At 46.9% G+C, this 24529-nt stretch overlaps 1 protein-coding gene and 4 non-coding genes across 5 annotated transcripts; 3 read left to right on the top strand and 2 right to left on the bottom strand.

Moving 5' to 3' along the window:
• Positions 1-852: 852 nt before the first annotated feature.
• Positions 853-1935, top strand: LOC127194314 (protein FAM228A-like). Its single transcript, XM_051151615.1, is given in 2 exon segments — positions 853-877; positions 955-1935. A coding segment is annotated over 1 exon segment (906 nt). The 5' UTR covers positions 853-877; positions 955-972; the 3' UTR covers positions 1879-1935.
• A 2167-nt stretch (positions 1936-4102) lies between these two features.
• On the top strand, positions 4103-4174 carry Trnac-gca (transfer RNA cysteine (anticodon GCA)). Its single transcript has one exon. It is a non-coding gene; the product is annotated as a tRNA-Cys (tRNA).
• A 3117-nt stretch (positions 4175-7291) lies between these two features.
• On the top strand, positions 7292-7363 carry Trnac-gca (transfer RNA cysteine (anticodon GCA)). Its single transcript has one exon. It is a non-coding gene; the product is annotated as a tRNA-Cys (tRNA).
• A 2326-nt stretch (positions 7364-9689) lies between these two features.
• Positions 9690-9761, bottom strand: Trnac-gca (transfer RNA cysteine (anticodon GCA)). The gene has a single exon. It is a non-coding gene; the product is annotated as a tRNA-Cys (tRNA).
• Positions 9762-12074: 2313 nt separating this feature from the next.
• Trnac-gca (transfer RNA cysteine (anticodon GCA)) lies at positions 12075-12146 on the bottom strand. Its single transcript has one exon. It is a non-coding gene; the product is annotated as a tRNA-Cys (tRNA).
• Positions 12147-24529: the final 12383 nt, after the last annotated feature.

Below are 24529 nucleotides of genomic sequence, written 5' to 3' on the forward strand. Positions count from 1 at the left end.
AGAGATGCAGATGCAGTCAGCTCACCATTTCACACCCCGACTTCTTAAGTCCCAGCTGAGAGCTTCAGAGCAGACACAGTATTTATACCAGAACATATCTCCCAACTACTTAACATAATCACATCAGTTACCGCTCAGGAAGAAAACACTTTTACTCGATTGCCTCTTACTAATCACAAAGATTTTAGGCTTTAGCCTCCCAGACATCTCTTGGCACAGGCACAGGCCTCAGGATGCTGGTCCTTTCTTGCTTTCTTCTCAATGCAGGGGGCCAACAGGAAGAGTTCCCAGGTCCCACGCACGTCAGTGCAGTCTCAGGTCTAAACTCTGGGTACACATGTAGCCATCCTGGCTGCCTGGTCCCCACTCTTCCAGCTGTGCTGAGCTGAGGGTTTGGGGCCGTCTGGGAGTCAGAAATGTCTTTAGAGGTTTTAAAAGGTGTGTCCCTTGAAACCTTCTCAGAGACTCTTAGATGTTAACTAGGAAATTTTGCTTTCCTCCAGCTTGACCACAGCCCTACCATATACAAATGGTCTGTTTAGCATTCAACACTTTGAGTCTGGCTTTTCTGGATGGGTCTGAAAGATGTTCTAGCTGTGTTTATCCAGTATTTACTTACTTACTTTTCTATTGCTGTAATAAAACATCATGAGCCAGGCAAGTTATTTAAAAAAAAAAAGGTGTTTAACTGGCTTGCAGTTTCAGAGGGTGAGAGCCCGTTCCCTGATGGTGGAGCAAAGGCATGGCGGCAGGAATAGCTGAGAGCTGAGGCAGAAGAGGAGAACACTAGGAATAGCCCGAGTCTTTAAAAAACCCCTGTGGGCCTCAGGTGACCAGTGACCAGTACAGGAACATCCATCTGAGGGCAGGTCCGCAGGTCTGAGGTGACCAGCTAACCTCACCCTCCCCGGCAAGGAGTCTTCATCTGATGGGAGGGGAGGCCTGTAGCCTGAGGGATTTTATCTACTCTTTATGGCTGCCACAAAAACTTCCAACTGTGATGAACATTTCAGTGTGGAGAAACTAAAGGAATGGCCAGACCCGGAGTCTGTTTCTTTAATGGAGGTACTAGCTAGAGAAGACACCGACGAGGCTGTACATGCATTATTATTTAGAGAAAACTATATTGTGAAGGGACTGGATACGTATTTTCAGCATCTAGATGCTTCTAAGGAAAGAAGAAAAGAGATGTTACATAAAAAATGGGTTGAAAATGTGGTACAGCCTCTTCAGCAGAGAATTATAGAAAAAGTAATTTCATATAGAACACCTGGAAAAAGTCAAGTGAAATATGAATACTGCTTAAAGCACGCAAAGAGACTGACTGAAGCCTCTCCATTGTGTGAATGCCTGTTTCAAAGACAGCAAGAGCTCAGAGAAACGAAAGGAACGAGTTACCAATATGGCACAGGAAAACAGAATGACACAATAAAAGAAGCCAAAGAAGCTAAGAGGGTCCCCCTATTCACCAGATCACCCCAGCTCATGCTCACCTCCCATGGCATCGTGCCCAAAGAGAGGCAGAGAGCCCCTGCCCGCACCGCGTGAAATAAGCCTGGTGGTGCATGCAGCTCTATAATGCTCGTCAGTACATCAAAGCTACATCTGCCTCAGGAAGAGAAGACTGTCAACCTAAGCCAGCTTGCTTTTGAAAGGCAGTTCTGGTCCTCAAAGCTCAACCAGGAGAACAGAAAGGCTGAAAAGAAGGGTCTAGTTTCAGGGACCCAACCACAGAGAGCACAGTCCTGGGCAGCAGCAGACAGCCGACATGCGCAGGGGCCCCCACCTGTGGCAAGAAGAGTGATGACAGCAGAATTCCTGGGGAAGCACCTGGCGTCCCTGCAGGGCGCAGCCAGGTCAGGCCTCCAGTGGTCATAGAGCTTTGCCACCTTCACATCGCACATATGACTGACACGTACAAAACTGAGAACGATGCTTTTCCCTAAGTAGGAAGCTACTGCAAGAAATATTCAAATAACAGCACTTAGTGTTTTGAGCTCTGGCTGTGAACTAGGAAATGTGTGTGTGTGTGTGTGTGTGTGTGTGTGTGTGTGTGTGTGTGTAGTGCTTTTGTTTTACTGTAACACTTAACAGCAAGACAGTTTATCTTCTCCCAGTACTTGGCGCTCAAAGGGGCTCTGAGCCTGGCTTGGGGCCAGTCCCAGCTCAAAGGCATCAGGGCTTTATTCAGGTTCAGTCCTACCCGTGCTTCACCGTGCACCCTCCCCACAGGTAATCAGGCATGACAGTGGGAGCCACACTGCTAAGAATGAGGATCCTTAGGCCTGAGGTCTCCATCATCTGTCACTGCATGTCGCCTCTTTGGGCACTTGAAGGAATTTGACGAGGACTCCAGGTTGTGTGAGGGCTCCCTGCTTCCTGGTGGATGGAAGGAGTCTCCTCATATACTCTAGAACAGTGGGCTCCCATTTCCGTAGGGAAGAGAACTTGACTTCCTCAGAGGAGGCAGATCTGGGGCCCTAGGTAAAGGCGACAACTGGAGTTCCTGGATGTAGCCTCTCTAACTATCAAAGTCACATGACTCAGATCCTCCTGGCTTTAGGGTCCTAAATCTGACCAAGTATCCTGATTGTCAAGTGACAGGGACATGACACTCGTCACACTTACCCACGGTCCTGAGAAGGGTAGCCTTGTTGTGTAGCTAAAGCTACAAGTAACCTCAGAGCTTTACTCTTGCTGGGTGGCCAGGGTCATGCCTCTGCACTAACAAGACATGCTCTGCAAGCCCAGGGGCCACAGCGTCCGTGCTCAGCAGGCTGTCACAGCGGCCGCGCTCAGCAGGCTGTGCCTGGTTCTTCAAAGGTCCTGTAGATAAGCAGGGTGCCAGTTGACCAGTGGGTTGTGGGTTAGCATCTGGAGTCAGGAAGGGCTGAGTCTGTAAAGTTTCAATACGCTGAACTGTGTTTTCAAGTGATTCAGCCAAGTGATTATATTGAAACAAAAATAGGGAGAATGAAAGATCCCTGAGCCCCTCCTGGTTACTTAGCTGCTTGGAAAACCATCTGTCGCCTTAGAGTACAAGTGAGTCTTTCAAAGGGTGAACCTTTCCTCTGTTATCTTCACTAGAGAATTTTGTGTACAAAATTTTAATTAACTATTTTTAAAATTTCATGTTTCAGTGTTCAAAAGTCAAGTAAGCAGTGTGAATATGGCAGTGGTAGGACAGGGGCAGGATGTGACTGGGCCACTGGAGCGGCAGGGCACATATCTACAGACAGCCCTGGCCTTTGCACTTCCTTGTAGGTCGCCCCTTTGGTTCAGAAAGGCCAGGCATAACTCCTATGCAGCTCACTCACCCACAAAAGCCACCAGTGAAACCAAGCCCAGAAGCCTGACAGAGATGCCCCCAGAGCCCTGGGCAAGCTAGTGGGAGGGTTAGGCAGATCTCTTGGCTCCACCTCACCCCATTCTGGCTTCATTATGCACAACTTCTGAAGGTAACTGTCAAACGCCTTTCACACATAGAATCAAGCTTGAAAGGCGTTGCAGTCATAAACTTATACCTTTATTCTCTTTATGTACATGTTGGCAATGATAAAGCTTAGAGATGTATGTTCTATGAAATATGCAAAACAAGGGATTTACATAAATAATTTATACTTCAGAAAATTAAAGTTGAAAAATATTCCCACATTATTAGAGTTCACAGTATATTTAAAGTACATCAAGCTTTCCTCCTTATATTTCAAACTATATTGTCTTAGCAGAGAATGATAAAATCTAATCAATAAAACGATCAAGTTTCAAAAAACAAACAAACAAACAAAACCCCCAAGCTCACCCCAGGTGACACACCTCCTTCAGCAAGGCTGAACCTCCTAACCCTTCCCAAAAAATTCCACCAACTAGGGACCAAACGTTCAAATATATGACCCTATGTGGGTCATTCTCATTCAAACCACCAGAGAAGGGAAGTGGGGTCCTGAGGGGGTGCCAGTCAGATGTGCTAAGGTGGCTCAGGGCTGGGCCTCATAGGAGGAAGCTGTTGATGGAAAGAACTGGCAAGTGCATGTGTCAGGGGTGTGTCAGCCGGGAAATGCCATATAGCTTTAGAATGCCTGTGAGACATAAACAAGAAGGCAGGCGTATAGCTCAGGGGTAGAGCATTTGACTGCAGATCAAGAGGTCCCTGGTTCAAATCCAGGTGCCCCCTTAGCTGAATCTATTTTGGACGCCAGAGAGTAGATGTTAACAGGGAGTCAAATAACCTTCCTAGTATGCCCCCATTGATCTGGGTTCCCCTGTGCTCTAATTTCTCCTCAGGCCTGGCCTGTGTCCTTACCCCAGATAGGAGCCAGCAAAGGGCTGCTGATGAGGCCTGTCTGGGTCACATGTAGGCTGACCTCCTCATTTCCTCCTAAGGCATCAGCTAGTGCAGGTGACACACCCACCTTTCAGAGAATAGTAGGATTTACTCAAAGTCTACTGATAAATAAAATATAGGTCACAAAACATGCTTTGACAGATAACACAGTTGTCTATGCATTGTAGCCTCTCTAAGAGGGCCACATAAAATTATCCAGTGCAGTGAGTAACTGATTTAAGTTCTTCCTAGCACATGCTCCTAAATAAGACTCTGAGTGCTGAGTCAGCCAGCCAGAGGTGAGTGGTCTTGGAATCATCCAGAAGGAGGCAGAGCTCAAGTAATGACAAGGGCCTGAGGCCAGCATCCATTGTGCAGCCCCAGCGGTTGGTGTGTTGACACCCTGCTTCCCCTGAGTCCTGTCCATTGCATGAATCTGGGTCACCCGTCTTCCATGTTACGCTGTGAACCCTTCTGTGTTTCCACTGATGTCTGTGCCCAGGATGGCTATAGCTCCCAGGGTTTCAGTCTCCTTGCTGACAGAACGCAATGGTTAAGAAAGTGGTGCCAGTGTGAGTGTACAAGGGCATTGGGACAACTTAATCTTAACCAAATCAACAGCTCTATGAAGTTTCCATCAGACAAGCCAGCTGTAAGCCAGCCAGATGCCTGAGGACTGGCTTTGGCATGAGAGAGTGTCCCTACTCTCACACTTGGAGACCACAGCCAGAGCTCAGATGACTCTGCTCCAGCTGCCTTCTCCTCCAACTTCTGTGAACTGCAGACATTCTAAAACCACGGAACCAGCTATTTAACATCAGCAAATTATAGAAAGCATGTGTAGAGGGGGATTTTTCACAAGTTAGAAGAGTATACATTTAAATAATTACAATCAGGTTTTATGGCTATACCCAATTACCCTCATGTTTAAAATGTCACACCTAGAACAATTTAAAATGTCACACCTAGAACAATTTAAAAACCTGTTGTCCAGGCTGGAGAGATGGTTCAGTGGTTAAGAGCACTGTCTGCTCTTCTAGGGAACTTGGGTTCAATTCCCAGCACCCATACAGCAGCCCACAACTGTCTGTCAGCTCTATTCCATGGGTTCTGGTAACACTGTCACACAGACATACATGCAGGGAAAACACCAATGTGTATAAAATAAAAATAAATTAGTTACAGACCTATTGTCAGGGGGCCTAGACAAACCTGGACCAACAGGTGGCCAGCTCAAATATAGCTAAGCAAGATATGAAGGATTTCCTGGCATAGTGTGGGAAGCCAGGGGACAGACCGCTGGTTGTGACTTGGGGACAGACTGCTGGCTGTGACTTGCTCATCTAGTCAGCAGCAGTGACTGTCTTCAGTCTCCACACTTGGATAATTTCACAGACTGTGCTCCTTGATGACCAAAGGACTAAAACTATGCAATCATAGCATTCAGCCATGTGCCACAGATATTCCTATTAGATTCCCCCAAAGCCTACTTTGGCTGTTTACCTGACAACTCTGTCCTGGAGACGCCTACATCATGTTGGGGTGACTAGGTCCAGTGCTTCGAGAAACCTCACAACATCCCATATGAAATCCCATATTCTGCATTTTGTGTCTTACCACCATCCCTCTAAAAGAGGATTGACTACTTTTGGAAGTTGTTTTTTACTTTTCTGTCCTTGTTGGGCTAATGGGTCTCAGACACATGTTAACTAAGCTTTATGGTGGCAGGTAGGTGTGTGGCTCAGGGGTAGAGCATTTGATTGTAGATCAGGAGGAGTTGGGTTCAAATCCAGGTACCCCCTATTTGTATCTAGTTTTTCTCTTCTTAAAAAAACCTGCATGTATTTGAACCCCTTTTTTGATAGACATTATGATGAATGTTATCATAGCCTTTTTTAGAACCAGAAAATGGTGGGATAATTATAATGATCTTGTGTTTGTTACTTTTCTTATTGCTGTGACAATGTAACTGGCAAGAACAACTTAAGAAGGAAAGACTTATTTGGTCTAATTGTTTCTGTCCATCTCACTGAGGAAGGCACAGTAGAGCTGATGGCAGCAGGAACAGCAGAGACGATCAGGAGGCAGGAAGAGGGGGTTTGAAGATAGGAGCCTTCAAGCCACCAGCCAGTGGGCTGTGTATCGCAACCTCCCAGAACAGTTCTGCCATCTGAGGACCAAGTGGTGAAACCCCTGCCTTCATGCCTCTGCCTCCCCAGGCTTGTGCTCGAGTAATAATGCAAAGAACATCCAGTCCAACTTAGATCCTCATGATCTTAACAAGCCGACACTGCTTGCAGGCCCAAAGGCTCTTCTGAGACAATGTAAGCTGTGTACTTCCACCAGACTGTGGCACAGGAGGATAGCACAGAAATGCTGGACCAAAGGAACATCAAAACCGAGGAGTCAGACATATTCTTGCTCTATGTCTGCTGTGAGCAGGAACAGATACTTCAGGGTATTTTGTCTTGCTATGGAGCCAGAGTTTTGCCAGAAGAGTCCTTAGCCCCAGCTCAGGGGGCATGAAGCTTGCTCTTGAAGTCTCCTTATAACCTAGTACAGTGATATCCTCCTGAAAGGGAGCCAGTGGCCTGACATAGCGCCTGAAGCTTTTCTGGCCAACACGTTCCCTGGTGTTGAGCATGTCTGTGGGGGACTCTACTCTGCTAAGGCCACAGACTTGACCAGGGCATAAGGAAAGAAGACCATGGAGGGACAGATGGGTTAAAAATCTGAAACTAAATTTACTGGTTCTATGTGGGGATCTGTGAGAGAAACATCAGATCAGATAAAGGAGGCTTTGGAAGAATCCCCTCACAGATCAGAGAAGGGGGACCTGCAGTCTTAATAGAGAAGTCTACCAGAGACCAAAGGGAGCCTAAGATCAGACAGGAACCACAGTAGTTTATAGTCAGAATGAGGGAGGGCTACCTGGTTATTACTGCTAAGCCCAAGCTATGTCAGGAAGGGGGTATAGCTCAGGGGTAGAGCATTTGACTGCAGATCAAGAGGTCCCTGGTTCAAATCCAGGTGCCCCCTAAACTTTATATCTTTTTAGCCCTTGAGTCAACTATGTCCCCCCTACCTGTTAACATTCTATTGCTGAGAGACAAGAGGTAGGCAAGGACAGCCCAGGGATGAAGAGTCCCAGATGGGCCTTGTGCTGTGTTTGTCCCTGTCTTGTTGCCTGAGCCAGACCTTAATGTCCTTATGTGACCGTCCAGCAAACAGAACCTCTTAACATCATGTCCAGCATCTTTGGTCTCATCCACCAGCACCAAGACCTGACTATCATGATGAGTAACCACATACTGGCAGATTTTTCCAAACATCGAGACCTCTGTTATACAAGTTTGAACTTGGCCTTGGATTTTACAGCAGATACGCTATGTGATATCAAGTTATGCCTTGGGGGGAAGATGCATGGTAAATCTTTGGCTTGAGGGGCCTATGCATGCACGCAGCTGCAGGTGGCGAGAAACCCCTTTGGATCTGCATTTGGACCCTAAGACAACCCAACCCCTGTTCTTCCAAGTGTGCTGACCTGCTGAAAAAGGCCTCCTGATACTGGTCATCAGGCTCTCACAAGTGCAGCCCAGGAAGGCCAGTGCCAAGAGTTTAGCCTTGGCATAAAGAAAAGACAAAGCTAGAAGAGGGATAACAGCAAACTTTCAGCCAGGAGTCTAAAAGAGTCCATGATGAGAATAGCAGGAAAGGCCATGCCATCAAGAGATGACTTCAAAGCTGGTTCTCCCACCCCGACCCCAGGAAAAGAATGCATTAGGCAGGACATAGAAGGCATCCCATATTCAACCATGGCATCAGGAGGCAGCTGGTGACCAGAAGAGGCGTGGTTTGCATGCAGAGGGCAGACCACAGTATGGGAGCATGCAGAGGATAGACCACAATATGGGACCTAGCCATCAACAAACAGAACTTCTAATGGTTTCCAGAAGAAGTCCATGATGGTTAAATAGCTTCTACCAATGATACAACTTGCTTGAAGTGAGTTCTGGCTTGATGGGTCAGAAGTGTGTGTGTGTGTGTGTGTGTGTGTGTGTGTGTGTGTGTGTGTGTGTGTGTGTGTGTATGTGTGTGTGTCTGTCTGTCTGGCTTTTGGGGGATATAATGAAACTACTACTAACTAAACTGGGAGTCTTTGGGGCCATTTCATAAGAAGACTTGGATCATCAAGCCTTTAGGGACTGAGCAGCAAATGTAGCCAGCAGATTGTAGTGGGGCTCCAAGCTGGGTTGGTGGAGAGAGCCCAAGCTGGATTCATTCCCAACCCTGTTTTTAATAGGATGAGTATGTTTAGACATGTCTCATAATCATGACCTTTTTTGAAGCCTACATTACAGGGCATCAAATAAAGTTGGAGGCTCCCAGTTCCCACTGGGAATGTGGGAAGGTCTTGTTTAAAAACAACAACAACAACATAAGTCCTTGCCCTACTCAGACACAGGAGCTATGAGGCGGGGCCTATAAATCTTTACTCCTGTGAAGGTACAGCCTTTGCAATCAGCATCTCCCTCATTTGAAACTGTAACAGATGGCCCAGGAGGAGAGCCAGGCCTCACATACATCTCAAGTCCTCCAAGGAAAAATCCTTGGGGTTTCCATGATGTCTGTGACTGTAGACTTCTGCATATAGAGGGCTCCAGACATTAGTCATCATTGGACAATGAGATGAGCTTTTAAGGACAGATCAAAACTCTAATCTAGGTCTTCTTGTTCCTACTTATTGATATGAGGTGGTGACCATGGTTTTATTTTTTTTTAATCCATGATTTTTAACCTGTTAGCATGTAGGGCAGAGAGAAAGGGACCAAGAAATTCAGGTCATTCCTCTAAGAAGCCCTAGGTGACTTACATCACCACCTCACCCTGGACTTTTGTCCTAGAGAGCCTCCTAGAATCCTGTTCTTCCCCTATTCCCAGGTCTGGGTGGGGCAAGGCATGATTGCATGTGGTGAGTAATTTGCAGCAGCCCACGGAAGGAACCCCATACTTGGGACATAGAGCCAAGGTCCAAGGCCTCTGACCTGCAGCCTGGCAAGGTGGGATCAGAAACCTGAGGGCCACTCCATTGCAAGAGACATGATGCTCCAGCACAAGAGACCGGAGAAGAGATGGCCAGATTCATCTGTGGATCGCCAATCTCTCTGGGAGCTTTTCAACAAGCCCAGAGTCAAACCTGAGGACTAGTAGAAGCAAGAATCCCTATCTTACAATGTCTAACAGGTGCATTGTCACCTGAGTGACAACAAGTCTGCTCTTCTACTGTGGATTAGCATTGGTTGTGCTTCATCATTCTCTTCCAGGGGTCCTGGCCTAAAATGAAAACAATTCAGTGACAAAAAGTAGGGGGCACCTGGATTTGAACCAGGGACCTCTTGATCTGCAGTCAAATGCTCTACCCCTGAGCTATACCCCCACTTGTATATAGCTTCTTGTTAGTACCAATTTAACCATGGCACTGCACCCAACTTGCCTATGAGTTTGTAATCCATGGTGGGGTGGTTTCTCTGTGTTCTAGAAGCAAGCAGCATTCTTCACTACAGCCTCTCTTCCCCTTTCTTCAACTTCAACCTGTCCCACTCAGTGCCGCATCCCTCAGGGTTTGGCAAAGGCAGCAGCCTTGCACCTGGAAAGGATACCTACCTCACTGTGAGAGTCCGTGAGGTCACACACTGGTCAGGACAAGAACAGCTAGCTCATCCTGGTCTCCAAAGTACCTGACACTGAGCACAGGAAGAGCCTTCTCCACACTCCAGGGCCTTGGGAAGGTGTTCCTATAGCACTTGGCCATTACAAACATGGCACTTGTTCCGTGTCATTCGCTGCCCACATTATGAACACAGGGGCAAGTAAGACATTTCCTACATTTCCTTCTCTCGGGACAGAGTTTCCAGATAAAAGACTGAAGAAGGCTTTGAGGACATTCAGGAGGAAGACTCACCCATGATTGGCTGACAGAAAGATATAGAGCTATTGATGCAATTAAGATTTGAGTTCTCCCAAATGCTCCCATAAGTCCACCTTGCCACCCCTCAAGTTCAGTTATTTCTTAGCCACTGACCTACTTTCAGCAAGAACATCAGGGAAATTGTAGATGTCACCAAGACGGAATCCACGGATCAGCCTTTGATCTCCCTTTTGGCTATTTCTCCTCTGTAGTAGGGAGTCTGACACTCCAGCCATAAAGGGTTCCATGTTTTAGGATTTATGAGGACTAGGCCATGAAATGTGCCATTTGAATGTGTGCTGTGTTGAATCAGCGGGCACTGGCAATGCTCTCTGGAAGCTGCATCATGGTCTGGGGGAACTGAGGGCTGGCATGTCTCACCTTGTTCTGGAGGATGTGGGTGCCTCCATTCCACCCCGTGGAGCCTAATAGATTGTGATGTGAATGAGAATGGCCCCACAGGCTCATATGTTTGAATGCTCAGTCCCCAGTTTAGTGAAACTGTTTGGGAAGGATTAGGAGGAATAGCCTTATTGAAGTAGGCATACCCTGTGGGGGAGGGGTGCCACTGGGAGTGGGCTTTGGTTTTAAGAGCTCACACCATGCACAGCCACACATCGCCCCACGGCCCGCCTTCAACTTACAGACCAGATGTGAGCATCTAAATTACTGCTCCAGTCTTATTCCTGCCACTATGCTACCCATGGACTCATAGGAGACCACGGACTCACCCTCTCAGAAACTATAGGCAAGCCCTTAGTTAAATTCTTTCTTTTATAAGTTGCTAGGTCATGGTGTCTCTTCACAGCTATATAACAGTGACCAACACTTGGATCTTCGTTATATTTTAGTCCAACGAGGCCAGATGACCTGCCTGACTTTATGCACTTCCTGAGAGTCTTTCTTGTTACCAAACTTGGTCCCAGCAGCAGTACCTTGCTTAAATAAAAGCCTATCTCTGGTTGAAAGTAACATGGCAGACCATCATTGGAAGGATGACAGTGACATCAAGGCAATTCAGGAAAAGAAACAGGACCTAAGGAAACACGGGGCCAGGACTTCAGCCAGCCGTACTGCCCATCAGAACGATACAATGAGCACTGGTCCCCTGTCATCACCTGAGTCAGCCAAACCTCTCTGTGTAACTCACTCAACGCTCACAGCCTTATATAGAGGCACAACACTGTTAAGCTTAAGGTACTGTCTGCGGTGCTGAATAATTCATGCTGGCAGTTGGTGAGGTTGTAATACAGCAATGCGATAATGCTGTGAAGGTGTTTTTTGGTTGGCACTCAAATTTCAGCCAGCAGATTTTAAGCCAACCCCATTAGTTCCTATAACATGTGTGGGCCTCCTGTATCAGTTAAAGGCCTGAGAGGAAAGAGTTATGTCTCCGAGGAAGAGGAAATTTGACCTCAAGACTTTCCTCAGATTCCAGCTACCACATCACCTCTTTGAAGTCTCTATCCTGTATTCCACCCTGCAAAAGTCAGACTTTTCTACCCCACAGCTGTGGAGTTATTTCTTAGAGTTTTTCTGTGTGAGCACACAAAAACATAAATTCACTCACACAGTCTATCAATTCTGTTTTCTCTGTGCATCCATGACGAACGTGTCCAATTTGCCACTGTTGTTTCCCTTAACCAGAGGCAAGACACCACCTCCACCAGAACTGAGCCAATGAAAACTAACCTCAGCCCTACAGGAATACACAAGTTTTCAAAAGACTGGGACTCTCCTGAAGGCTGTGCAACCCACTCAGTATTCATAGGGAGAAAAAATAGGGGGCACCCGGATTTGAACCGGGGACCTCTTGATCTGCAGTCAAATGCTCTACCCCTGAGCTATACCCCCACATACTTATATATGTCTAATAAACATTCTTAACCTGCATGGCCACTGCATGACTGTCACCATCTGGCGTGCATATCTGCCAGTCCTCTGCCGTCATCTGCTTCCTCCTAGGATGCCTAGCCCTGAGCTGCCTCTACACCTCATTGGCACTGCCTTCTGGCCATCATGATCCTGACCTAGTTTCCAGTTGAGACAGGGGCTATAGGTCCTGGAGATCTGTGCTAGAATGTCTTTCAGACTCACCTAAAAGACTCAGATGCAGAGGTCTGCCTGCTCAACTGACATCTGGAGATTAATGGGGCAGGACTGGAGAAAAGCAAATGCTCTTTGCTCCTGCCCAAGAGCTCCCAAACCACAGTCTCAGCTACTTCTCCGGCACCATGCTGTGAGCCACCATGCCATTATAATTAATGGACTAACAACCCCTCTGAAACTGTAAGCAAGCCCCCAATTAAATATTTGCTTTTTATAAAAGTTGCCTTGGTCACGGTGTCTCTTCACAGCAATTGAACAGTGACTGAGACAGCTTTCTATTTCCAAGCCTTTAGTTTGCTGTCCTATTCCCCCAGCAGCCCCTCATATGTTTGAGAATCTCATAGAAACCCTGTATACATGTCCCAAATTCCCTGCATCAACTAAAGTCTCATCCTTCCCCAAGTCAGTCCCTGATGCACCCAATTTGGGTACCAAGTGTGAGAATCATGGTTGATGTAGCCGACTCCCCAAGTTCATCTGCAGCGGCAGCACACATCTATTCTCACACTCACAGCTCAGCACTGTCGGTGCCAATCGGCTGGTGTGGGCTGGTGTCAGAAGTCTCTGCCTCCAGCCACGAGTCTTCCTCTGTTTGGTCCCACTCTGTGATCTAGGCCTTGGCCTGCTTTTTGTATGTTCATTTCAGGGTCCATTTAGTAAAAAAATAAATAAAAAGGAGGTAGCTTGATACAGTGGTTTGAATGAGGAACATTCCCCCATAATCCTGAGTATTTAAACACTTGGTCCCCACTTGGTGGCGCTGCTTGGGGAGAGTGCGGTAATGCGGCAGCCACTTCCGGTCTTTCTGTTCGCTGTATGCCTGAGGTCGATGATGTGCACTCTCAGCTTCCTGCTCCAGCTGCCATGCCTGCCACTTGCTGCCATTTTTCCCTGTCGTGATGAACTCTACCTCTAAAACCATTTATCACAGAAACAGAAAGATAACAAGGGAGATTATAGAGTCATTGATGTGGTTAAGACCTAAGCAGCCTCGGTGCTCTCGTCAGTCCATTCCTCCACTCCTGTATTTGTGTTCTTTCTTAGCCATTGACTTATTTTAAACAAGGAAATCACAGAAGCCAAAGATTCTCCTGGTGTGGCGGCCTGGTGATCCCAGTATTGAGAGACAGACAGACATTGGGTGCCTGGCTTGTGACGTTCTCCTGCAGTGGTTCTCAACCTTCCTAGTGCTGCGACCCTGTCATAGGGTTCCTCATGTTGGGGTGACCCCCAACCACAAAATTATTTTTATTGCTACTTCATAACTGTAATTTTGCTACTGTTATGAATTGTAATATAAATACCTGATATGCAGGCTATCTGATACATGACCCCTGAGAAAGTGTTGTTTGACCCCCCCCACCCCCCCGTGGGGATGGAGAACAGTGGTTCTAAACCCCTGTTCTAGAGGGAACTTTGAGTTACTCAACACTGTTTGCTATTTTGAGTTGAGAACTGTGGTCAGCTGTAGTTTAAGAATCAGCTGTGATGAACAAGAGACCAGAACCACGCAATTAAAACCTTTGCTTTCTCGGGACAGTTGATCCCGGTCAGCTGGAGCTGAGCAGCTAGGGCTCATTACGAAGAGACCAGCACTGGCGTACGCCCTTAGTCTCAGCACTCGGGAGGCAGAGGCAGGAGGATTTCAATAAGTTCGAGACCAGCCTGGTCTACAAAGTGAGTTCAGGACAGCCAAGGCTACACAGAGAAAACCCTGTCTTGAAGAAAACAAAAACAACAACAACAAAAAAAAGAAAAAAGAAAAAGAATAGACCAGTGAAATCTTTTGGGAAGTGTTTCCTCAGAGTCAACACAAAAAAGCTGTGTTACAGAGGCTGCCAAGGTTGTGCCTCGTGCTGGCAGAGGGTGTGTAAGAGCCACCCAGGTGATACTTGTTTTGAAGGCAGTAAGGGGTCGGGAAGAGCAGCTGACCCTGGCACCATGAGAGGCCTCCACCCCAGGAGGTGCTGGTTTTGAAGGCATGAAGATGTTATGGGAAGCAGCTGAGGCGTGGCGCTCTGAGAGACCAGGAGAGACCACCGGTGAATGTGCAGCCTCAGCGGCAGCTGAAGACCGAAGATGAAAGAGCGCATGGAGAGACGTTGAGGCACGGCACCATGAAGAGAACTTATGAGAGACTGTTCTCTACGAGGGAAAGTGCAGCCCAGTTGCATCAGAGATTTCATCATTTTGAAGATGCCAGTACCATGGGAAGACCATCGAGAACAGGAGTGGGGCGGGGTGTAGGGGTCAGGGTGTCAGGGGGCGGGGCTAGCCAGAGCCTAGAAGACAAGCGGTGTGTGCAGTGGAGTATGGAGACTGAAAAGTGACCCAAACCTCTTGGAAGAAACCAGAAGATCCTGAGTGAATTCCAGATATTGGACAGTGAGTTGTGTATACTGTTGGAGTTTGTTTCCTCTGATGGCAACTGTGTCTTGGTTCTTCCCTTTTGGAGAAAGTATTTCATTTATTTTTTTATTTTAAGGGAGCCCACAGCTAGGGGAGTCTGAACTTTTAAAAAAGGTATTTGGAAATATTACAGAGAACTTTGGATTTTAAAAGCAACCAGATATTTTTAAGGAAACAATTCCTAAAGTGTTTGAATTTGTGAGGCTGTGGGACATTTTAAGTTTGTAAAATGTATTATATTGTGATACTTTTATTAATGTATAACCTTGGGGTTGAACAAGAAAGGGAAAGTTGAGTCGGGCCTGGTGTCGCACGCCTTTAATCCCAGCACTCGGGAGGCAGAGGCAGGCGGATCGCTGTGAGTTCGAGGCCAGCCTGGTCTACAAAGTGAGTCCAGGATGGCCAAGGCTACACAGAGAAACCCTGTCTCAAAAAAAAAAAAAAAAAAAAAAAGAAAGGGAAAGTTTGTGACTTGCTAGTGACGTACTTGTGTGTCAGGTTGATAAGAGGTCAGTTGTGCTGGCTCAACTTGTGTCAACTTGTCACAAGCTAGAGTCATCAGAGAGAGGGGAACCTCTATTGATTGATGTCGCTTGGAGGTGCCACAGTAGAGACAGCAGCTCACCAAGATGCTAAGCCACCATTTTCCAAAGGAGCAGAGGAGTTCAGCCTTCTTGTAAAAGACTGACACCCAGCCAGCTCTCCAGTTTCTTTATGCAAACCTTATACAAGATTAACTGGGGCTGGGAAAGGGAGTGCACTTTCTTTTACACTCTTCTTTATTTGGGGTGCCAAGGCCTCAACCTCCCTTCTAACCTCCTAATCTTATGTAGGAGAGAGAATGTTAGTGGGGAGAGGGGACCCCTTTATGTCTCCTGGCTGTTTAGGATCAGTTTGACTCTTGGGCTGTATCTTCATCAGCAGCAGATGCAGCCAGCAGTCTCCTCCAAGCTGCTGCTCCCCAAAGTGTTCTCTCCATCTGTCCGTCTCTGAGCTCCTCAAACTGCTACCTGCCAACACCATACGCCACACTGCCTTCTCTCTCTGGGCTTTTATAGCCTCAGGACTTAGATCAGGCCCCTCTCCATGCTGCACGAGGATAGGCCTTTACCAGCTGGCAAAAGCCACGCCCCTCACGAGACAATTAACAGGTGTGGACAAGCTAAAGCTCTAACTAAAATCTCACACTTGGGATTAGAACAAAAACATATTTACATAACATGACTGCGTTTACAAAGAAATCAAAACTTCCATTACAGGGAAAGGTTCCAACTACCAAAGTTATCTTGCCCTTGCTGCCCAAGAAAGCAGACAGCCCACATGAATCTCTGTTCCTTTTGACCACGGCTAGCCCTAATCAAAAGTAAGAACTCCAGGCTTACCAGAAGTGTTTTAGAATCAAGGTCTATGCAGAGCAAGCTCTCACATAGCACTAAGTGCAGATTCTCTGGAGAAACAACATTTCTTCTAGGTCCAAACAGTCTCAAAATAATCTCTTAAAAAATAATCTTAGCCTCTACTGACTGACCCAAGCATAGAAAGGCTTTGCTGAAGCATCTCACTCAAAGCCAGACACAAAGGCTTTACTACACATTCCACTCAAAGCCAGACACAAAGAAAGCGCGATTGAGAAAATGCCTCTATAAGATCAGGCTGTAGGTAAGCCGGGAGGGCATTTTTTAATGGATTCCTAGGATCTTATTTTGTATTTGTTTCTAGACATCTAATTATTCAAAATATGTAGAGGGCAAAAATGTGGTTCACATTTTTTTATTAAGTCATTTATTTACTTTACATCAGGATCTCGGCTTCCCCTCTTTCCTCTCCTCCCAGTCCCTATCTCTCACCTCACCTTTCTCCCCATCTGCCCCTCATCCTCTTCTCCTCAGGAAGGGGAGGCCTCACATGAGCATCAACCAGCCTAGGCATCTCAAGTTGCAGTAGTCTGGCCATCTCAAGGTGTATCTTCTTCTATTGAGGCTAGACAAGGCAGCCAGGTTAGGGGAAAGGGATCCAAAGGCAGACAATATAGTCAGAGACAGCCCAGCTCCCTCTTTGGGAGCCCCACATGAAGACCCAGGTACACAACTTTTTCCCCTGAGACAGTGTTTCTCTGTGTAGCCCTGGCTGTCCTAGACTAACATTTTTTAGACCAGGCTGGCCTCAAACTCATAGAGATCCACCTGCTTCTGCCTCCTGAGAACTGGGATTACCAGCTGCACAAATTTTACATATGCGTAGAGGGTCTAGACCGGTTCCACGCATGCTTTGTTTGGCAGTTTGGTCTCTGTGGGTCTCTATGAGGCCAGGTTAGTTGATTCTGTAGGTTTTCTTGTGGTGTCCTTGACCCTTCTGGCTCCTTCAATTCTTCCTTCCCGTCTTCCACATGATCTTGCAAGCTCAACCTAATGTTTGGCTGCGGGTTTCTACATCAGTTTCCATCAGTGGCTGGGCAAAGCCTCTGTGATGACGATTATTCGAGGCTCCTGGCTATAAGTATAGCAGAGTGTCATTAGTGACTGATGTGGGAGGGCCCAGCCCACTGTGTGTGGAGACACCCAGGCTGGTGGTCCTAAGTTCTATAATAGGTTCTCTATGATTGAGAAAGCCAATTAGCAGCACCCCTCCACGGTCTCTGCATCAGCATCTGCATCCAGGTTCCTGCCCTGTTTTAGTTCTTGCCCCAACTTCCTGCATGATGGACTATGATGTGGAAGTGTAAGGCAAATAAACTCTCCCAAACTTGCTTGGTCATCGTGATTCATCACAGCAGTAGTAACCCCAAATAAGACAATTACCTGTAGCAAAAGGGCCCTGTTTCCTGTCAAACTAGTGACGTCACCAGAGAACACTGAAACAAGTTCTAGACAGAGTGATGACCAGAGGGAGAGGTTCATGATACTACGTTTTTAATTCCAGCACCCAGGAGGCAGAGGCAAGTGGATCTCTGTGAGTTTGAAGCCAGCCTAGTTTACATAAAGAGTTCTAGGCCAGCCAGGCCTACATAGTGAGACCTGTCTAAAAAAATAACAACAAAGGGGAACACTGGAGAGATAGCTCAGCAGTTAAGGGCTCTTGTTACTCTTACAAATGTCCTAGGTTCAGTTCTCAGGACCGACATGGCAGCTAACATCTGGCTGTAACTCCAGTTCCAGGATCTGACACCCTCTTCTGGTCTCTGGTGGCACTGCACACATGTGGTGCACAGATGTACATGCAGAAAAAAACACCCATACACATCAAATAAAGAGAATACATCTTTAAGAAAATAAACGATTTTAAAGGAGTGCTGATCAGAGGGACTAGTAAACAGAACACTTGATCAAAAAAGACCATTTTAGAGCTGGGGATGTAACTCAGAGGCCCCAGGTTCAATCCTCAGCACCACATGGGGGGTGGGAAACTGGAGAATTTTAGGTTTGGCAACACAGCAAGTACCAGGTGTAGGTTCCCAGATTGGAACCCAGAGAGTTATAACCCCTTTCATGACCTGGGTTCCTCCCCAGCCTATTTCACCTATTCTCTCAGTCATTTTTGTGTTGCTGTGGCAGATACCTGAAAGAAAGAATGTAAAGTGAAGGTCTATTTACTTTGTCTACGTTTCAGAGGTTTCAGTTCATGGGTACTTAGCCCCATTGATGTGGGTCTTTGGTGAGACTCAGTATAAGCACAGAGAGGATGTGATGGAGCCAAGCTGCCCACCTCACCACAAGCAAGAAACAGAGAAAGACAGAGACAGGAAGAGGCGGGGCACAAGGTTCATCTTTCTGGGCCATTTCCCAATGGTCTGCTTCCTCTATGAAGCCCTTCCTCTCCTCACCAATAGCATATGGTAGTGGGACTCCATCGGTAGATAACCACTGACAAAGTGAGATCCCTCATAGTGGAGTCACTTCCCATAGCCCCATCTCTGAACCTTGCTGTGTTGGATTTTTTTTAAAAGACTTTTATTTCCATGTAGTGTGTGTGTGTGTGTGCATGGGCACATGCCTGAGCTTATGTGCACCACTTGTGGGTAGTGCCCATAGCGGCCATGATAGGGCACTGGATTCCATGGAGCTGGAGAGTTAGAGACCTTTGTTTCTACCATGTGAGTGCTGGAACTGCACCCAGGTCCTCTGCAAGAGCAATAAGCACTCTACACCACTGAGCCATCTCTCCAGCCTCCAACACATGAGACTTTTAGGAAATAATTGTATCTAAACCAAAGAGCCGATGTCATTGGTAGGCTAAGAAAACTGGAGCAGCCCCTACCCCACCCCAGCTGCCTAAATCCTCAGCTTCCGGCCATGAGCTCACCACTGCATTCCAGAGAGTTCTCTTCACTTATCTGAATACTTTTTCTACTCCATCTACACCTTCTGAATCCAACAGATTGAAGCCTCTTCCTCCTTTCAGTTAGTACTTGATGTGTATTGGGAAGGGGCAGATGTGGGAACCATGACTGAGGTAGTCAGCCACCTCCACAGCAACGCTATCCGACTACTCAGTCCAAAGCTGAGTCCCATGCAGTGATAAGCATCCTTTCCATTCTCATGATTTAGTAGAGTTGATGCCCATCAGAGGGATGAGGCTGGGCTTAGTCGGCTCTGCCTCAAGCTGTGGGTCCATCTGTATTCCTCTTCCCTCTCTGCTTTGGCCTCAACCTGCCTCGCGTTTGTGCTGGAGGAATGGCAGCTGGCAATGGGGACACTTTCATAGCAATGACAGAAACACAAATGAGGAAGCCTGACTAGGCAAACTGGTTTCCAGACTCTGCTGAGCACTCCCCATCACCTCCTGCTAAGTAAGTCAGAGGACCAAGGACCAGGAAATATGTTCCATCTCTGCTCAGAAGGTCTGGACAGGAACAGTAGAGACCTGAGGGTCAGAGTTTGATTTCCCATGCTCTCCTCTTGATTAGTCCAACATGTACAATGCACTCAACTCCACCCACTGCCCCCAGCCCGTCTTCCGATCACAGCCCTGGGTCTTGTGTTCCGCATTAAACCCTGTTGAGTTGGATGGTTACTCTCAAGTGTCTACCTGAGGGGATGTTGATTCATTGTGGAAGCAAATACTAATACTGGGCAGATCCCTGAGAAGTTTCCTAGGTTAAGCTAATAAGGGAGGAAAACCTACCCCAGCTGTGGGTGATGTCACTTCAAGGTCTGGAGCCCTGAACTGAGGTAAAAGAGAAAGCTAGCTGAACAGAAGTGTCTATTTTTCCTCTCCAACTGTGAACATGATCTGAAGAGCTGCCTCACACTTGACTGTAAATGTCTACCCCCACTACGGTGGTTTTCTGAAACTGAAGGCCAAAGCAAACCCTTTCCCTTAAGCTGCCTTTGTCAAGGTCTTTTGTCCTAGTGACAAGGAAAATAACTAACACCTGAGACTTCTTTGACTCATGAACTTAATAGACAAGACCATAGTCCTCCCTCCACAGCAATGCTACCCAACTACTCGTTCCAAAGTTGGGTCCCATACAGTGGTAAGCGTCATTTTCTACGTTCCAAATTCAGAGGAACCATAGGAACAGACTTTGAGCAGCACAGTTATACTCCAATACTGGAAAATGATAGAAGTGCACATGGTCTTAGAAACTGCCTTTACAAAGAACTCTCAGATATATGGCTGGGAATGTCACTCCGTTGGTAGAGTGCTTGCCTAGCATGCATGAAGCCCTGAACTGGGACCCCAGCACCACATAAGCTTAGTGGTGTAGGCCTAAAATTCTCCTTCTCAGGAAGTGGAGGAAAGAGGATCAGAAGTTCAAGGTCATCTTTGGCTACATAGTGAGTTGTAGGTCAAAGACAAAAAGAGAAGAAATGAGATTGAAGTAGAGGCAGCAATGACTATGTTTCTCTATTACATGCGTCTGCTTGTACATGCCAGCCTCTCCACTCTCACATCACATGGCAAGCTACCCACAAACTAGTGAAACAACACCCAGAACTAGACATTTTCCTTCATTGGATCCTTGATCTGCCACACAGCAGTGGTTCTCACCATTGTCCTGCATGACGCCTGCCTCTGCCATCTGCAAACCTTTCTTTTCTACTGGCCTTTAAAATATCTGAAAAGATCATTGGAAATATGTGGTTTCTAATGGCTGAGTAGTTAGTAACCTTGCCTGCCTCTGGAGTGTGCAGTGCCATTGGCACAGTGGTCCTTCCTACCTCATCCACACTTCCACAGATACAGCCCACGATGATGGATCTTAATTGTTACCTTAAAGAGGTGGGTAAAAACACAAAGAGATTGAGCTTGACTAGGAGGCAGTTCCTAGAGTCCATTAGATCATGGTGGTTCGGACCTAAGGAAGGATTCATCCCTCCATGTATGCATCATAGGATGAAGTTAGTGGAAGGTAGTGGGACCACACTGTAGGAAGTAGGCCACAGGCATTATGTCCTGGGCATTATATCTTGCCCTGGTCCCTTGCTGTAGTCCTGTCAGCACAGAAGTCCGGTTAATACAAGCTTTCAGGAAGCCCGAGGGCTGCTTATGAACTTGGTTCCATTCCCAACAGTGATCACCACACTCCTCTTTCATACTGCTTTCCCCTGGCTCATCCTATGGGGCCACACCCTTCATCTTCTAGGAACACTTACTTGCCAATGCGAGTATCTGGCCAGCACCACCTTGGTGATATCAGCGGTCTTGATAAAGGGCTTTTAAGCCACACAGTCAAGTTGGTCTTTTCCCTGAGGTTGTGTCTTTGGCAGATGCCAAGTTTCCCTTTTCTTAAATTGATATGGTAATTTTGGACAAATCAATTGTATTTTCCCAACTATGCAATTTCTGAGGAATCCATACCACCTTTAAATTCTGTTTATAAAGCCAGGCAGTTGTCATCTGAACTCAGATCTTTTTTGGGACCCCCCCCCCTTGCCAAGCGCAGCCTTCAGCAAAGTACCTCATGCACTGAGCCTTTTCCCCCCCAGCATCCCCTCCCCTGCTCTGCACCATCAAGGACATTTCCTGCCTTCCAGGCTTTCGCAGGCCACCATCTACCCACCCTCAGTAGAAGCTTCCTCACTACTCCTACAGCTGGAGAACAGATTGCTTGCCACACACTAGTGCACAGAAAGCCAAGTATTTTGGGATTTGTCCCAGCAAGAACCCTTCTATATACCCATTTCAGCATTTGGCAGCCTTATTCACAGCGATGTTGCATAACAAGCCATGGGAAAATCTAGTGTCACAAAATACACCCATCTGTCACGGTGCTGTGAGTCTGTGGTTGGAATGTGAATGGAAGGATCTAGCCTGGGCTTTTTGTCAGCCGCAAATGGTGACACGGGGAGAGGTTCTACATAAGAATGAGTTTGCTCAGGCCCAGAAGATACATTAGAATCCAGGATGCACAGACTCTGATAACCCAGAGACACAGCCAGGTAGGTGGACAGGGAAAGTATGGGCGTGTGCTATTTGAAACAATTATCCAAGAATCAAAGACAAGGGTTGGAAATGAGATGGTATCTGTCCACAGTTGAACAGGTAGACAGCGGGCAGGCAAAAGTATCCTGTGCAAGGTCAGTGGGCTTTATGCAGGGTTGCAGATTCAGAGAGACCTTGTTGTACTTTTAGTTACAGACATGGGCTTGTGTGATGACCCCTCTCTCATGGCCTCCGGACCCCTCTTCATTATGATTTGGCATAGACGACTCCATTTTGGTTCCAACTATTTTCACAGATTCAAGCTTCAGGTCCAGTGGACCAGTCTGTGATTCTCGGCTGCCAGGCTTCCACGTACTCTGTCATAATGAGCCCTTTTAGAAAGCATGATGTTGACAGTTGTCCTTACCGGTTCCTGCAAGCGTGCTTTAGGAACAGGTAGCTTTCTAGCTTCCCCAGGTGTGCCTGCTTTCCTGGGCCCAGATGGTTGTTACAGTAGTGCACACTCACTTCTGCTGGTGCTCTGTCCAGGCACACACCTGGAGAAGGAAGTCCCATGGAGACCTCACAGCCCTAGGCAGCTCCCCTGAAGCTCTGGATGCCTGGACCATTTCTAAGGAACACTGTCACCCATGGCCTTACTTCCTCATGGTTCGTATAGTCTATACAGGGCTAGTTCCTGCTTGCCCAGAAGCTGTCACCAAGGGTGACTGGTAACTGACTAATGCCTCTCTCCCCCAGCTAGAAATGAATGGATGAGAAGACGGTGGAATTTTATTCAGCCATACAGAAGGACCAAAATCATGGCATTTGCAGAAAAATCATGTACATGGAAATTATGTTAAACAAAAGAAAGCAGGCTCAAAAAAATAAATGCTTCATGCTTTGGGCTTGCAGAAACTTGATTTAAAGTGTGTGTGTGTGTGTGTGTGAGAGAGAGAGAGAGAGAGAGAGAGAGAGAGAGAGAGAGAGAGAGAGAGAGAGAGAGAGAGGGAGAGAGAGAGAGAGAGTGTGTGACACAGAGAGGGCACTAAAATTGGGTTCATGAAAAGTGAAGAAGATGTCATAAGGGAAAGGAGCAATCGAGAGGCTAAAAAGCAGAAGGTGCAACGCGGTAGGGGAGAAGGGAACACAGTGGAAGGCAGTAGGGTGTGGGGATGAAAACAAAGTATAATGACCCCTGTATACAGATGCCATAATAAAACCCATCACTTCATATGTTAATCCCCCAAAATAATAATTAAAAGCAAACAAAAAACCTTTTCCCCAACGTGAGTGGGACCTTTGCCTTGGAGATGAGTCCTTTCTAACTTTGAACTTGCATGGGCCCTTACCTGCAGAACACATGATAGCTTTCTTTGAAGCTTTATACTCGTCTTTCTTAGCATAGTCACTCTTCCTATTACATTTTCTGTACTTGATTACTAGGTTTCTGTCTTCAGGTGTCTGTGATTGATACAACTGGCCAAGCTTGAAGGAAGAGGACAGGAAGAGTGTCACAGTACTGAGGGAGGAGAGAAAATATTTCAAGGTTCAAAGTGTGGTCCATGAGAGGGAGGAGTCTGGCAGGGTTGTGAACCTGCCACTCCTCAGCAGACAGAGGAGGGACAGGCTGGCAAAGGGGGATAGGGATGACTGAAGACATTCCAAGTGAGCATATCCATGAATCAGAAAAGCAAAAGAGATACCTGGATTTGAATCAGGGACCTCTTGATCTGCAGTCAAATGCTCTACCCCTGAGTTATACCCCCTGGTTTGAGAGTTACTATAATTAATAGCCTTTACCTGAGTGGAATACTACTAGCAAGGCAGTCCTGCAGATGCCTGGATTCAGGGGTTTGAATCCCAAAGCTTTGTGTGTCTTATTTTCCACTCGTCTCCTCTGTCATGCTCATTTCCAGCCTGTCTCCTCTGACATCATCCTTCCTCTTCAGCTGCAGCCACCCATCCAGTTCAAACATCTCTGCCTACTTGAGTTGTCAGCAGGCAAAGGGCATCCCTGTAGGAGACTGAGGCAACTCTTGCAGACTCCAGCACCCCATCCTTGCTGCACCTGGTTCCCAAATCCTCATCCTGCATGGGTCATACCCCTGTCCTTTCTACCCTGATCTAAACTAGCTACAGTGAGCTAGGAAACAGATGGTTGGGAATCCATCCAGCATCCCAATGGTAGAGGTAAGGAGAAGTAGGAAGGATGTGTTTGGAAGTCACATGAACAGGAGGTGCTAGTGATTTGGGTGCTGTCTTAGTGCTCTGTTGCTGTGAAGAGACACCATAACCATGGTAATCTTATAAAGGAAAACATTGAATAGGGGCTGGCTTCCAGGTTTGGTTCA

The sequence above is a fragment of the Acomys russatus genome, chromosome 10 (genome assembly GCF_903995435.1).
Source record: "Acomys russatus chromosome 10, mAcoRus1.1, whole genome shotgun sequence".
Lineage (NCBI taxonomy): Eukaryota > Metazoa > Chordata > Mammalia > Rodentia > Muridae > Acomys > Acomys russatus.